This window comes from Dromiciops gliroides, chromosome 5, assembly GCF_019393635.1.
Source record: "Dromiciops gliroides isolate mDroGli1 chromosome 5, mDroGli1.pri, whole genome shotgun sequence".
Taxonomy (NCBI): domain Eukaryota; kingdom Metazoa; phylum Chordata; class Mammalia; order Microbiotheria; family Microbiotheriidae; genus Dromiciops; species Dromiciops gliroides.
The window spans coordinates 176,652,545-176,669,668 of NC_057865.1; the positions used below are offsets into that span (position 1 = coordinate 176,652,545).

Below are 17,124 nucleotides of genomic sequence, written 5' to 3' on the forward strand. Positions count from 1 at the left end.
ATACATCAAGTAGAACTTTTACTAGGTGGGGGAAAGATAGCTGAAATGGGGGAAAGATCACTGAAATTGAACAACTGTAAGAAGGATTGGACAACTTTAAAAGGTCCAAGAATTGTTTGTGTATTGGGACAAGCTTTTCAGGCCAGAAGATTTTGATCCATCATTGTATAGATGAAAAGGAGACAAGCACAAGAGACTTTTATAGCAAGAAGAAATAAAGAGAATAGGGGGCAGCTAGGTGGTACAGTAGATAAAGCACTGACCCTGGATTCAGGAGAACCTGAGTTCAAATCCAGCCTCAGACACTTGACACTAGCTGTGTAACCCTAAGTCACTTAACCCTCATTGCCCTGCCAAAAAAAAAAAAATTTTTTTAAATGAAGGGAGAGAGAGTTGTAGGCAGGAAGGAGAGCCAGTGAGAATGCTTTCCAAAGACAGAGCATGTGAGAATGAGTAAGAGGCCTGTGCCAGTGCATGGCAGAGTAGAGGGAGTGGGGCAAAAGTATAAAAAGGCTAGAAATGTAGGAAGGAACCAGACAATGAAAACCAAACAGAGGGTTGTTCACTTGATCCTGGAAGCAAAAGGGAATCACTGGAGTTTATTGGTTAGGAAGGTGATGGACCTGTATTTCAGGAAGATCAATTTGACAGCTGGGTGAAGGATGGATTGGAGTGGGGAGAAAATTGAGGTAGGAAGACCAAGCAGCAGGATGTTGCAGTAGTCTAGGCATAAGGGGATAAGGGTGAACCAGGGTGGTTGCAGTGTCCAAGGAGAGAAGTGGTTGTGTCCAAGAGATATTAAAATTCAAAACAGCAGGGGCAGCTAGGTGGCACAGTATATAGAGCACTGGCCCTAGATTCAGGAGGACCTGAGTTCAAATCCAACCTCAGACACTTAGATTTACTAGCTGTGTGACCCTTGGCAAGTCACTTAACCCCAATTGCCTCACCAAAAAAACCACAAAAAAATAAAATTAAAAACAGCAGGCCTTAGCAACACATTGGATATAGGAAGTAAGAGAGGGAGGAGTCAACTATGATACCTAGGTTGCTAGCCCGGGTGACCAGGAGGAGGAAGATGCCTTTGACAGTTATAGGAAAGTTAGGAAAAGGGTAGGACTTGAAGAGAAAGATAATGAGTTTGCTTTTGGATATGCTGAACTTAAGATTTCTACAGTGCATCCAACTCAATCTAAAATGCAATTGGAAAGGCAAGACTGGAGGTTGGCAAAGAGGTTATAGCTAGTCAAATAAATCTGCATAGAGATGATCATTGAAACCATGGAAACTGATGAATAAAATAAAGAGAGAATTGAAAAGGGCCCAGGACAAAATTTTGTGGAAACTCCATATTTAGTAAACATGACATGGATGCAAGTCCAGCAAATGAGGTAGAGAAGAAGTGGTCAGACAGGTAAGAGGTAAACCAGGAAAAACCAATGCCGCAAAAAAAAAAAAAAAAAAAAAAAACCAAGAGAGAAGAGAGTAACAAGGAGAAGAAGGTGACCAATAGTATTAAAAGTTGTACTGGGGTCAGGAAGCCCGAAATTTGATAAAAATCCATTGGATTCGACAATCAAAAGATCATCAGTAATTTTGGAGAGAGCTATTTCAGCTGAATGATGAGTTTGAAAGCAAGATTGCCAGAAATTAAGAACAGAGTGAGAAAAAAGTGGAGACACCTATTCTAGACAGCCTTCTAAAGGATTTGGGCCACAAAAGGAAAAAGAAAATGTAATGCAAAGTAAATAACTAAGGACATGAATTAGGTAATTAGTGCCCATGCCCAGGAAGCTATTGTCTCCCCAGGTCACTGAAGGATACTAGTGAATCATAGTCCTGTGTGATCCTCAGGCTTCCTAACCTCTTGGGAGAAAGACATTGTTCATCTAAACTCATCACCATGAGGTATTACAGTGCCAGAGAGTAGTGTCTACAAAGTTTCTGCTAAACCACCTTCTTCATAAACTTTTTTTTTTGGTGGGGCAATGAGAGTTAAGTGACTTGCCCAGGGTCATACAGCTAGTAAGTGTCAAGTGTCTGAGGCCAGACCTGAACTCAGGTCCTCCTGAATCCAGGGCCAATGCTTTATCCACTGTGCCACCAGCTGCCCTATCTTCATAAGCTTTTGACAAAATACAGCACCCATTCCTATGAAAAACATTGGAGAGCATAGGAATAAATGGAGCTTTCCTTAAAATGATAAGTAGTGTCTATCTAAAGCCATGAGTGAGCATTATCTGTAATGGGGATAAGCTAAAAGCCTTCCCAACAGATCAGGGGTGAAGTAAGAATGCCCATTATCACAACTCTTATTCAATATCATACTAAAAAATGTTAACTCTAGCAATAAGAGAAGAAAAAGAAATTGAAGGAATTAGAATAGGCAAGAAGGAAATGAAACTATCACTCTTTGGAGGTGATATGATGGAATATTTAGAGAATCTTAGACTGACAAAGTGCTGGAGGCAAACTGACACATGCATGTACCCAGAGGTGCACATGTACACACCACCAAGAGGTTTGCACCTGCAGACATCCTACACAAAGATGTACAAGCAGCCCTGACCAAGAATTAGCACAGGAAAAGGCAGTAACTGCTCAGACTTCCTGACACAATTAATTACCCCCAAAAAAAACTCCAAACACAACCAGAAAACAACTCCTGGAGAAGCAGAACCCACAAAAAGATGACTGAGATTATTTTCCAGCTAAAGACACCTTGGAAGTTTGGCAGAAGGGGGAGCCAGGCTGAGAGTGGAATCCAGCCCTGTAAATAGGCCAACACAGATATAGCCCCAGGCAGGCTGCACCAGAGAAACTTACCCCTGAGCCTCCAAATCAGCTGCAGTGTCTGCATCTTTTGTAACTAAGTTCACAGTCTGGTAAGAGGGCTGAACGGCTGACTCGGGGGAGTCTATGGGGGGTGAATGCAGGAGCTAAGGAGGGATTTGGATGTCCTATTATTAAAAGATGCCACAAAATCTCTCCTACCCCACCTTGGCATTACAATACACAATTTTAATTCATCTTATATTAAACAATAAATATATACTGAGTAGAACGTTTACTACCACATCAGGGAACCAGGAAGAAACCTTGAGTGGTGGTGGCCCAGGTCGGGGAGGGGTGCAGGCTTGTCAGAGCTAGCAACCACAGCACATAAAGTTTTGCTGTCTGGTTGATTGGCAAGTTGGCATGGGGTTATCTGCGGACCAGAGAAAGGGCCAGGCGAGTGAAGCAACTGCCCCTCATTGAATCATAACACCTGGGACCCCTTGAAGCTTGGGACAGTATATCCTGGAAGCAGGACCCCACACTAAGAAGGAGTTAAAAGTCAAGTGAAAGATGGGCAGGAAAATCCTAGAGCATCAACTAAAAAACTACTTGAAATTATTAACAACTTTAGCAAAGTCACAGGATGTAAAATAAACCCACATAAATAATCAGCATTTCTATATATTATCAGCAAAGTCCAGCAGTAAGAGACAGAAAGAGAAATTCCATTTAAATCATCTTCTCAGTCTCAGAGTGTCAGCTAGCCTATATCATCCCATTGGGCATTAGAATTCCAAATATTAGCGCCCGGTTGCTTCTACATTTTCGTGTCTCTCCAAGTCTCCAGTAGCATCTCTCTACTCTTCTGAAGCCCCTCTGCCAGCAGTGGCTTCTCCTCCCTCATCCATGACTTCTATTTTATCATCTTCAACATCTACTCAGGTAGCCATTCTTCCATGTTTTTCCCCATCCTACAAAATTTCCTATCCTTTTAAACTGGGCTCATACTTCTACAAAGTATAGTTTCTCTTTTCTTTTTTTTTTTTTTGTGAGGCAATTGGGGTTAAGTGACTTGCCCAGGGTCACACAGCTAGTGAGTGTGTCAAGTGTCTGAGGTCAGATTTGAACTCAGGTCCTCCTAACTCCAGGGCCGGTGCTCTATCCACTGTGCCACCTAGCTGTCCCTTAAAGTATAGTTTCTCAAAGGCAACATTGTATCTATTCCCCTTGGCCCACTCTTTATTAAAATGAAAAATTTAGCTGATTATCAACTACCACCTTATATCTTTGCACTGGAACTTCACAGAGTATTGACACAAAATATTCTGGTGTTTCACAATTTATTTTGTGACTATTTTCTCATTAAATAATAACACTCAAAACATAATTTTTACTTGAAATGTGTGAGTTTAGGGTCAACATTTTTCCACAGAAATAACTGTCTGATTTTATAATGGAAATCAAGAGAGCAATAGGATGTGGTATATTTAAATTCCCTTTCCAGGAAAATTTTAGTAGTTCATCTCTTCCATATATCATAAGACATTCATCATTTTTTGCAACTCCCCCTACCCATTAGATCATAAAATCATATGTAGAGTAGAGAAATTACCCAATATGTATGAATATATGTACATACATATATTTATATTCGTAAACCTTAAAAATATATAAATCTCGTTTCTTTTTTAGTTTTTGTTTTTTTGGGGGCAATGGGGGTTAAGTGACTTGCCCAGGATCACACAGCTAGTAAGTGTCAAGCATCTGAGGCCGGATTTGAACTCAGGTACTCCTGAATCCAGGACCGGTGCTTTATCCACTGCACCACCTAGCTGCCCCTCTAAATCTAGTTTATTTATCACAGACACTTGCATGCTCTTCAACTTTAAATTCACATGAATTGCTGGATTCAATATCAGACAATTGGATGATGAGAATACCTCATTTGGCTTATGACCCCCATCCCAATTTACCTAAAATCCTCCAAAATCATCTAAGCTCAATTTATAAACAAACTAGCTGAGCAGAAAAGGATTTTACATTTTAAAAGCAAAACACTTGATTGAGTCTAAAACGTTAGCAAAATAATACACATACATGCATTCCCAAAATTAGGATTGCTTTCTCAAATTATTAGTGTGGCTAAAAAATTGCTTTGAATCTCATGTCCTGTTGTAGGTGAGGGAATAATAGTCTCTTGGGTGATCATACCAAAGGAGAAACTCACTCCTGTGGCATCTAAATGTATGCTTCCCCATACCCCAAAACCCCCAAACTCATTGCATCAGCTATTTTCCACAACTTCAGTCATAGTGGGAGATTCACACACACACATACACCCACACCAACATATCTTTTCTTTCTCTCCCCTCACCCACACTCCTTCAGTTCACCTTAGATTGTTCTCAGCAGCTGACAAGGAAGAGGCACTGTAGCTATCACTCTCACTTTATCCTGGTACCTCCATGATTGCATCTCTGTCTGGCTCCCCTTTCTCTTCCCAGAAGTCTTCCCACACCAATTAGTGTCCTTTTCTCATGATCCAGTTACCCTGCCCTGCAATCACATAGTCTCATGGGAAATTCATTCCAGACAACTCCTCTCATGTTCATTCTTTCTTTTTATTATTTAATATTTTATTTTCCCCCAATTACATGTAAAAACAATTTTTAACATTTGCTTTTAAAAATTTTTGAGTTTCAAATTCTCTCTCTCCCTCCCTCCCCTACCCCTTATCATTGAGAAGGAAGTCAATTCAATATAGGTTTTACATGTGCAGTCATAAAAAGCATATTTCCATGTTAATCATGTTATAAAAGAAAACACAGGAAAAAAACTAATCTGCAATCAGACTTCATCACTTGTTCTGGAGATTGATAGTATTTTTCATCGTAAGTCCTTCAGAATTGTCTTAGATCACTGTATTGCTAAGAATAGCTAAGTCATTCACAGTTGATTATCATACAATATTGCTATTATTGTACATAATATTTTCCTGATTCTTCTCACTTCACTTTGCATCAGTTCCTAAAGTCTTTAAAGGTTTTTCTGATCCTGCTTGTCATTTCTTATAGCATAATAGTATTCCATCACAATCGTATACAACAACTTGTTCAACCATTCTCTAATTATGGACATCCCCTCAAATTTCAATTACTTGCCACCACTAAAAGAGCTGCTATAAATATTTTTGTACATGTAAGTCATTTTCTTTTTTCTTTTTTATCTCTTTTTACCTGATAGTGGCATTACTTGGTCAAACGGTATGCATGGTTTTATAGGCCTTTGGGCACAGTTCCAAATTGCTCTACAGAATGGTTGAATCAGTATACAACTTCACTAACAGTGCATTAGTAGCTCAATCTTCCCACATCCCCTCCAACATTTGTCATTTTCTTTTTTCTTGTCATATTAACCAATATGATAAGTGTGAAGTAGTACCTGAGAGTTGTTTTAATTTGCATTTCTCTCATCAATAGTAACTTAGAACATTTTTATATGATTATACACAGCTTTGATTACTTCATCTAAAACAGCATGTTCATATCCTTTGAACATTTATCAATTGAGGAATGGTTCTTATTTCTATAAATTTGACTCAGTTCTCTATATATTTGAGAAATCAGTTCTTTATCAGAGAAACTTGCTATAAATTTTTTTTCCACAATTATGATTACTATGTATTTCCTGCCATCCTATTTTCTGTTTTTCTCTTTCTCTCTCTGTCTTTCCCTCTGTGTGTGTGTGTGTGTCTGTCTGTCTGTCTGTCTGTCTCTGTGTCTCTGGCTCTGGCTCTGGCTGGCTCTGAATATCTCTCTCTCTCTCCTTTCTCCCTGTCCATTCACAAAAGTGTTTTGCTTCTGACTTTTTTCCTTTCCCAATCCAACCTTCCTTCTATCAGTCCCAGCCTTTTCTTATCTTCTTCCCTTCCTACTTTCCTGTAGGGTAAGATAGACTTCTATACCCAACTGAGTGTGTATATTATTCCCTCTTTGAGTCAATTCCAATGAGAGTAAGGTTATGTTCCCCCTGTCATATTCCCCTATCTTCCTCTGCACCATAAAGGCTTCGTTTGCCTCTTTTATGTCATATAACTTACCCCATTCTACTTCTCCCTTTTCCCTTCTATCAGCGCATTCCTCTTTTTCACCCCTTGATATTTTTTAGGTAATTATCCCATCATATTCAAGCCATGCCCATGCCATCTGTCTATGTATATCTCTTCTAAATGCCCTAATAATGAGAAAGTTTTTAGGAGTTACAAGTATCATTTTCTCATATAGAAATGTAAACAGTTTAACCTTATTGAATCACTTATGATTTCTCTTTCCTATTTACCTTTTTATGCTTCTCCTGAGTCTTCTATTTGAAAGTCAAATTTTCTATTCAGCTTTGATATTTTCATCAAGAATGCTTGAAAATCCTCTATTTCATTGAATATCTATTTTCCCCAAAAAGATAATACTCAATTTTTCTGGATCAGTTATTTTTGGTTTTAATCCTAGTTCCTTTGTCTTTTGATATGTCATATTCCAAAAGCCTTCCATTCCTCTCCCATAGAAGCTGTTAAATCTTGTGTGATCCTAACTGTGGTTCCTTTCTGGATGCTTGTAATATTTTCTCCTTAACCTGTGAGTTCTGGAATTTGCTTATAATATTTAAATTATTCAAAACAGTTACAAATGATGCTGTTACACCCCCCCCCCAAAAAAAAAAGATGATTAAGAGGACATCAGCAAGTACTGAACCATATGCTTGCTTTCTTCTGATGAAAATGTTCTACAAATGTAGCAAAAAAAAAAAGTGTAGCTTTGATGTAAACAAGAGAGAGGATAGTCAGGCTTTCAAGGTCAGTTTTAAGGATAACATATCTTTACAATTGCATAGTTGAGGGGCAGCTAGGTTGTGCAGTGGATAGAACACCATCTCTGGATTCAGGAGGACCTGAGTTCAAATCTGGCCTCAGACACTTGACACTTACTAGCTGTGTGACCCTGGGCAAGTCACTTAACCCTCATTGCCCTGCAAAAAAAAAAATTGCATAGTTGACTAAAAGGCATAGAGAATTCAAGGTACCACTGTATTCACTGATTTAAAAAGGCATTTGATTGACTGGAACCAAAGGAAACCTTAAAGCTTCTCCTACAAGTTATCTCCCAAGCAAATATTAGGGTCATGCAGGACTCTTTGCAAGATCCAGCAACAGAAATAATTCAGTGTCCAGTGATCCTCTAGCTATCAGCATCAAGAGAAACAGAATAGGGGGATAATTATTTACCAAAGTTGTTTGCCAGAGTGAAATATAATGTCTTTTACCAGAGTGAAATATAATGTCTTACACAGAGTCCAAATGGAAGAGGAATTCCTACAGATGATGAGATCCTCCTGATGTTCCTGTGATATTGCACTGATTGCAACAAGTCCCAAAATACTATAACACATCTTCGGTGCGATCCATGGCCTCTCAAAAGTGGTAAGCCTGAACAAGTTGTGGTATATGAATGTAATGGAATACTATTGTGCTGTAAGAAATGATGAGCAGGCAGATTTCAGAGAAACCTGGAAGGACTTGCATGAACTGATGATGAGTGAGATGAGCAGAACCAGGAGAACATTGTACACAGTATCAACAACATTGTGGGTTGATCAACTGTGATAGACTTAATTCTTCTCAGCAATACAATGGTCCAATATAGTTCCAAAGGACTCATGATGGAAAATGCTCTCCAAATCCAGAAAAAAAAGAACTGTTGAATCTGGATACAGATCAAACCATACTATTTCTATTGTTTTTGTTGTTGTTTTTCTTTTTTGAGGTTTTTCCTTTTTGCTCTGATTCTTCTCTCATAACATGACTAATGCAGAAATATGTTTAATAAGATTGTACATATATAACCTATATCAGATTACTTGCTGTTGGGGGCAGCTAGGTAGAGCAGTGGATAGAGCAGCAGCCTTGGATTCAGGAGGACATTAGTTGAAATCTGTCCTCAGACCCTTGACACTTAATAGCTGTGTTACCCTGGGCAAGTCACTTAACCCCAATTACCAAACACACACACACACACACACACACACACACACACACACACACAAAGATTACTTGCTGTCTTGGGGAGGGGGGAGGGGGAGGAGAGGAAGAGAGAAAAATTTGAAACTAGAAATCTTATACAAACAGATGTTGAAAACTATCTCTAAATGTAACTGGAAAATAATAAAATATTTATATGGGAAAAAAGTGGTCAGCCTGACAATCCACATAGGAGAAACCAAATGAATGAACAATACCCATTTTCCATACTATGATGTAGGAAGTCCACTGAGTAAGTCCATTAGTACTGGAATCTTAGACAGGTACTACAAATGAACTGGGCCTAGAACTGAATAGAAAGCAGAATTGCACTTGGAAAATTGGGTAGCATTTTCAGTGATCCCAAGCTGCTCCCTGACACAAGAGCATCATCGTTGACCATAAGTATGTCCCCATGAATGTTATATGGCTATGAATCAGGAAACAACACAATTTCAAAGATTTAAAATGGTAGATGACCAAAATGGCAATGAAGAGTTGGGTGGTAGGTCTAAATAGGCAGCAGCATATTTCTCCAAATCATTTGTGCCCAAGGAGTAAGATTTTCCTACATAGGGGCAGCTAGATGGCACAGTGGATAGAGCACCGGCCCTGGAGTCAGGAGTACCTGAGTTCAAATACGGCCTCAGACACTTAATACTTACTAGCTGTGTGACCCTGGGCAAGTCACTTAACCCCAATTGCCTCACTAAAAAAAAAAAAAGATTTTCCTACATAAAGTGCATAAAAAATAAATGATTGTTAAAGGAGAAGAGTCAGTCACTTATCAAGAGGGGAATATTACATATCAATAGCCCAATTGCTGCATTATACCTGTGAAATCAATTAACAAGCATGCATTAAGCACTTATTATTCATCCAACACTGTGCTAGATATTGGGGGGGAAGGCAAAATTGAAAGTCTCTGCTCTCAAGGAACTTAAACTAGAAGACTTCTAGTATATTTGGGTGAATTATTTAGGGCAGACTTATAAAAGGACATAGCCAAAGATGTGTGGATAGTAAAGATTTTATCTTCATTAATGGAGATACATCGCATGTTAAAGAAATCATCAATCCATTGAAATATCGAAATCTAAGTTGTTTGTATGTTTGTTATATATTCACTGCTCCCCCTTTCCTGGACTGTAAGTACCGTGAGGGCAGAGGCTGTGTCAGGGACAACAAAGATGAAAAATGACACAGTCTCTGCCTTCAAGGAATTTGCAGTTTAGGGAGAGGATGACATGAATTCAAATAACAACATATAAATAAAAATGTTTAAGTTCAAAGGAAAAGTTAAACAAAGGGAGATCAGAAACTCAAGAAGGAGAGATAATTTCCAAGTGGGGGAATCAGAAAAGACTTTAGGAAGGATATGGCACTTGAATTGGATCTTAGGGGGGGGAAAATGAGGATTTCAATAAGCAGAAAGGATTGTAAAGGGAACCCAATCTAGGCCTCATTACCCACATTGCCCTGCTTGAATTGCCAGGAGGTTCACTTTCTCACCCTATAAGATTATCTAAATAAATACTCATGGAAATGCCCCCTGGCTGACATGCATCTTTCATAGAGAGATGGAAGGATAAGGCACTTTTCATGTGTAATGTGATGTAAAGAGTTATCTTAGTAATTGAAGTCAGAGTTGGTCCCCTGCCAAGATATATTGAAATGACTCCTCACACTATAGAGTTATCTTACCATCTCCAATTCCTTTTTGGTCTTCTCAATTCTACATTCTTTCAGCAGTAGATTAGCACAAAAAATGCCTCTCTCAAGTACCTAGCCATTCTCTTCTATGAGGTGCACTGGACAGAAGAATAACAATCCTTTGCTTACCAGAGTTGTTCAACAAAATCAAGGAGAATGTCTTGCACAGGTCCAAATGGAAGAGGAATTCCCTACAGATGATGGGGTTTTCCTGGTGTTCCTGGGATTTTGCGTTGATTGTACCAAGTCCCAAAATACTATAAGGCCTTCTCAATGAGATCATGGCCTCTCAAAAGAGATCAGCATAATAATCCACATAGGTCCATTTGCTGATGCCTTTTACCAACATGCTGAGTTTCTTTTTCTTTTTTTTGTGGGGCAATGAGGGTTAAGTGACTTGCCCAGCGTCACACAGGTAGTAAGTGTCAAGTGTCTGAGGCCAGATTTGAACTCAGGTCCTCCTGAATCCAGGCCTGGTGCTTTATCCACTGTGCCACCTAGCTGCCCCCTATGTTTCTACAATAAGCCTTGTTTCTAGGCTCAACAAATGTTAAAAACAAAATCTAAATTGAACAGTGAATCAGAAGAGGACTATCAAGGAAGAACTTGAATGATGTAGTTAATACTTGAGATCCTATAGATAACAACTTATACCCTGGTAAGTCTCCTTTTTTTCTTCACCTCTTTTCTAGGACTCCATGATGTTACCTGAAAAGTGAATATTAATGACATGAGTCTCAAGATTATCATCACTGTTTAGTGATAACTCAACTTTCCTCAGCATCATGGACCATATAGATAGTGTGCTATCATTGGCAGATATAGACATGGGAAGACAAATCATGGAATTTTATGAAACCAAACAATAATACCCATATAAATGCATCTTACCTTTACTTTAAAGACTCTCTCCTTTAATCACAAAAATGAACTTTTTCCTCTAAGTCAAATAGTGCCATCTCAAGTTTTTATTTTTTATATTTGGTAATAAGGGTTATAAACACTTGAACTTCTAACCATACCCTTCTTTTTATCATTTCTTATGTTCAACAAAAGTCAAAGCAACATTATTCTCTTCATCCAAAAATGTTCTTAAGGTTCAAATATATCAAATTATTTGTGACCTATCAATTAATCAAATTAAATTACCTTTTTTAGACAATCAGGGTTAAATGACTTGCCCCAGGGTGATACAGCTAGTAAGTGTCCAAGGTCAGATTTGAACTCAGGTCCTCCAGACTCTAGGGCTGGTGCTCTATCCACTGTGCCATCTGGATGCCCTCTGACTTTTCCCCTAGGGGTGATTTGCTTAAGTTTGCACACTGGTAAGTGGTGTGGAGTTGAGATCTGAAGCCATTATATAGGTAATAAGACCAGTAAACTTTGCTGATCACAGCTCAATTTGAGTCCCCAGAGAGACATAGCAAGAAAAAAAAAAAAGCTAATGCTATCATAGGCTACATCAAGAGGCTCAGTGTGCCAAACAGTATTCATAGGATCATAGATTTAGAGCTGGAAGGGACCTTAGAGACCATCAAATCTAACTTCCTCACTTAACAGATGAGGAAACTCAATCTGAGAGAGATAAATGCCTTGCCCATAGTGTTAGTGTAAAGTGTCTAAGAATGGATTCAACCTCAGATCTTCCTTACTCCAATACCAGAGCTCTCTCCATTACACCATTTAGCTGCCACACAGATGGGTTTCTTTTGCTTTGCTTTATTTATTATGTGGAGAAACCTGGGAGAGACCAAGCTATGATGTATTGCTAGGGGGATGATGAAAGAAGGGTACACCCAGTTTCCTTGTAACAATATCATTCTGCTTCTTTCCCATTCAAGGAAGCAAAGCCCTAGTGATATTAAGCTAGTCAAGGGGATACTAGAAAAACTAAAAATTAAAATGGGTTCTTTATCATAAGTTGGATTATAGTGGAACTAAAGGATCTTGGGGAGAGAGTGGTTCAGAATCAAGAGAATTCACTTCAATAAAGAATCGAAAAGAAGAATTCTAAGAATGAAAGAGAAAACATGTTCTTCATCTCTGCTACCTTTAAGATGGCCTGTCTAAGATGGCTTCTCAAGAGAACTGCAGAGTGGGGCAGCTAGATGGCGCAGTGGAGAGAGCACCGGCCCTGGAGTCAGGAGGACCTGAGTTCAAATCTGACCTCAAACACTTAACACTTACTAGCTGTGTGACCCTGGGCAAGTCACTTAACCCCAATTGCCCGGCAAAAAAAAAAAAAAGAGAGAGAGAGAGAGAGAGAACTGCAGAGAGCAATATATCCAGTGGCTAAAAAAGGCCACCTGAGGGGAACTGGAAAGGCCTTCATAATTATCAACTGAGGGAGCTGGCTAATGAGAACTATGTAGCCCTTTTCTTTAAGGAAGAGGCTTTATAATCTCAGAAATCCCTATGAATGAAGGAAGAGAGGATTGGAGATGGCATCAGAGGTACAATGGTAGACTAAAAGAACAAGCTAAGAAAACATGCTTTGTAGCCTGAAAGACTTATAGCCCTTTTACTCAGGAGAAAATTAACCATAGCACTCACCAGTGAATAATGGAGGCACCTAAAAAAGCTTATTAACAAAGCTGCAGTAAATCCTGAAAGGGAGAGTCTTACTAACCACAGCATCCCAAATAAATATTACACAGGGCATTAAATGACCCTAAAGATATCTAGATTGTTGAAGACCAGCTAGAGAAGAGATATTATGCTCAGCATGAAAGATCAGTCAATGTCAAACTGAAATGCAATGCCTAAGGGAAACAGCAAGAACAGATCCAGCAGAAAGCTAATAATGAAATCAACAAAAAATAGTTAATCAGTTACTCAACAAGCATTTATTAAATGTCTCCTATGTGCTATTTACTACACTAAACCGTAGAGCTACAAAAAAATACAAGAATAGTCTCTGCCTTTAAAGTATTCACATTTTGGCTGCAAAAAGTTGTGGTATGTGATTGTGATTGAATGTTAGTGTGTTACAAGAAATGATGAGGAAGATGCTTTCAGAAAAACATGGGAAGACTTATATGAACTGATGCAAAGTAAAGCGGGCAGAACCAGGAGACCATTGTACATAATAACAGCAATATTGTACTGATCAAATGTGAATGACTTAGTTATTCTGAGAAATATAATAATCCAAGATAATTCCAAAGGACTTATGATGAAAAATGCTATCCACCTCCAGATAAAGAGCTGATGGAGTCAGAATGCAGATTGAAAGCATAGTTTCTATTTTTCTTGGGAGTTTTTTTTTGGTCTGTATTTTCTTTTACAACATGGCTAATATGGAAATATGTTTTTCATGATTTCACATGTATGATCTATGTCAAATTGCTTGCCTTCTGAAAAAGGAGAGAGAGGCAGGGAGAGATTTAGGAACTCAATATTTTTTAAATGAATGTTAAAAAAATAATTTTTTTAAAAAACAAAGTATTCACATTCTAATGCAGGACACCATGTAAATAACTAGGTATATAGAAGATACATATAAAGTAGATGGAAGGTAATCTCAGAGGAGAAGACACTAACAGTAGGGTAGACTGCAAAAGGTCATATGGGGTAGAATTTGAGCTGTCTTGAAAAATCCAGAGAATCTAAGAGGCAGAGGTGAGAAGGAAGAGTATTTTAAGCATGAAAGACATCCAATGAAAAGGTGAGGAGACAGGAGATAGAATGTCTCATGTGAGGAGCAGTAAGTGGACCAATATAGCTGAATCACAAAGTTTACAGAGGAGAGTAAAATGTAAGATGACTGGAAAGATAGGAAGAGGCCAGGTTGTGAAGAGCTTTAAATGTCAAGCAGAGGATTTTATATTTGATCCTAGAGCTAACAGGGAGAGGTAACAGTTTAATGAGTTAGGAAAAGACATGGTGAAGCTAGGTGCTGCAGAGAATAAAGCACTGGCCCTGGATTCAGGAAGACCTGAGTTCAAAGGCCTGACACTTGACACTTACTAGCTGTGTGACCCTGGGCAGGTCACTTAACCTTCAGTGTCTCTCTCTCTCACACACACACACACACACACACACACACACACACACACACAAAATGAAAAGACACAATCAGACCTATTCCTTAGCAAAATGAATTTGACAGCTGAGTTCAGGACAAATTGGAAGAGGGAAAATTTGAGTGAGGGAAACCAACCATAAATCTATTGCAATACCATAGGCAAGAAATGATGAGGCCTGAACTAGGATGGCAGCTGTGTGAGTGGAGCGAAGGGGATATATCCAAGAGATATTGCAAAGATAGAAACAATGTGCAATGGATAGAGCACTGGCTCTGGAATCAGGAGGACCTGAGATCAAATCTGGCAGTAACCCTGTGGCCCTAAGCAAGTCACTTAATGCTCATTGCCTCCATCAGAAAAGAAAAAAAGAAACAATGTGATTTGAAAATAAATTGGATCTGACATGGACAGTTTTCCAACATCCAAGACATGAGTTGTTTCTCTATTTGTGTACAATTCTTCTTACAAGTGTTCTGACATACACATTCTCCATTAGGTGTATATATCACATGTAATTCCTATGCAGATCTAATCTCTCCATTGAGTATGTATATTTGTAGTAGAGTGAGCTCAAGATTTATAGGAGAAATGTTCTATTATCATGCTATTTCATTAAGAGTTTTTGTTTAGGGCAGCTAGGTGGTGTAGTGGATAAAGCACCAGCCCTGGATTCAGGAGGACATGAGTTCAAATCCGGCCTCAGACACTTGACACTTACTAGCTGTGTGATCCTGGGAAGTCACTTAACCCTCATTGCCCTGCAAAACAAACAAACAAACAAACAAAACAAAACAAAAAAGATTCTATAAGGGGCAGCTAGGAGGCACAGTGGATAGAGCACTGGACCTGGAGTTAGGAGTACCTGAGTTCAAATCCAGCCTCAGACACTTAACACTTACTAGCTGTGTGACCCTGAGCAAGTCACTTAACCCCAATTGCCTCATTTAAAAAAAAAAAAGAGTTTTTGTTTAGGGGCAGGTAGGTAGCACAGTGGATAAAACATGGGCCCTGGATTCAGGAGGACCTGAGTACAAATCCGGTCTCAGACACTTAACACTTACTAGCTGTGTGACCCTGGGCAAGTCACTTAACCCTCATTGCCCCCAAAAAAAAGAAAAGGAAAAAAAAGAGTCTTTGTTGTGAATTATATATGTCCTCTGAATGACCAGTAAAATAAACCTGTTGGAGGGTTGGGGGTACCAGATAGTTGAGCTATGGTTTAGAGATTATTTTTGACCCCCAAAATAGCTAAGGTCTGAATAGCTAATTGGCGTCCCATGGGTAAAAATGGGTCCTGGGAACTAGACTTACATTAGATTATTAGCTTGGTAGTATGTGTGGGCCACTTTGAAAGATGTATGTTGTCTAGTAAATCTGGTAGGAGAGCACTGGATTTTCAATCAGAAGACATGAGGTTCTAATCTCAGCTATTGGACTAGGTGACCTCTAAGATTCTTTCTAGTCCTAAGACATCTGATCCTAATGTTCCTACAATCACAGTCCAGTTCCCAGTAGTTCTACATTATATGAATTCCCCTGTTGTGATTGTGGTTTGTCTTGAAGTTCCATAACCTCCTTCATCTTCTGATTTTAATCCTAGGGAGCATTTTGTGATACTTTACCAAGAGGCACATTGATAACAAGGTCAAACTGTTCACAAGTGAGAGAACAGAATATATTTTTTTAAATGATGACGGGCTTTTTGTTTAAATAACTCTGAACAGTTTTTTTTTCTTTTGCCACTATTTGCCCTTTACTAAGTTGGGCATTATTGACCATAAAGTCATTCTAAATATTAAAAATAAGCTTTTTGTGTAAGGAAAAAACAGCATTAATGAAATGTACCACTTGCTGGCTAATGCCAAATACGGAAGTCCCTTTAAAAAAAAGAAATCTAGTGATAGCTAGGTGATACAATGGATAGAACACCAACTTTGAAATCAGGATGACTTGCATTCAAATCCAAACTCAGATACTTACTAGCTGTGTGAGCCCTGGGCAAGTCACTTAACCCTCATTGCCTCAAGGAAAGAAGGAAGGAAGGAAGGAAGGAAGGAAGGAAGGAAGGAAGGAAGGAAGGAAGGAAGGAAGGAAGGAAGGAAGGAAGGAAGGAAGGAAGGAAGGAAGGAAGGAAGGAAGGAAATCTATGCACTTTTCTATCCAGAGCAATGGGTCCAAGGCAAATACAACCAAGACATAAACATACCATTATCATCTCCTTCAAAAGAGAATTTATCATAATAACAATGTCTTACAAAATTAAATTGTTTAAAAGTTTGTTGATTAATACATAAAAAGCCAGGGCTCCTGCATATGTAGAGTTGCTTATCCCAATATCACTTGAAAAGACAATTATTTTTATAATCTTACTATTCATTTTGTTTTGCAATGAGGGAAATGAGGGTTAAGTGACTTGTCCAGGGTCACATAGCTAGTAAGTGTTGTGTCTGAGGCTGGATTTGAACTCGGGTCCTCCTGAATCCAGGGCCGGTGCTTTATCCACTGCACCACCTAGCTGCCCCATAATCTTACTAT

The 17,124-nt window shown here is 38.8% G+C and overlaps 1 protein-coding gene across 1 annotated transcript in view; it reads left to right on the forward strand.

Annotated features, from left to right (window-relative positions):
* The window catches only part of LMNTD1 (lamin tail domain containing 1), a 537,731-nt gene that overhangs the window by 506,181 nt on the left and 14,426 nt on the right, over positions 1–17,124 (forward strand). The window contains exon 14 of the mRNA XM_043969355.1: positions 8,122–8,251. Within this exon, the coding sequence (XP_043825290.1) occupies positions 8,122–8,178 (57 nt within the window). The 3' untranslated portion in view covers positions 8,179–8,251. The remainder of the gene's footprint in view (positions 1–8,121; positions 8,252–17,124) is intronic.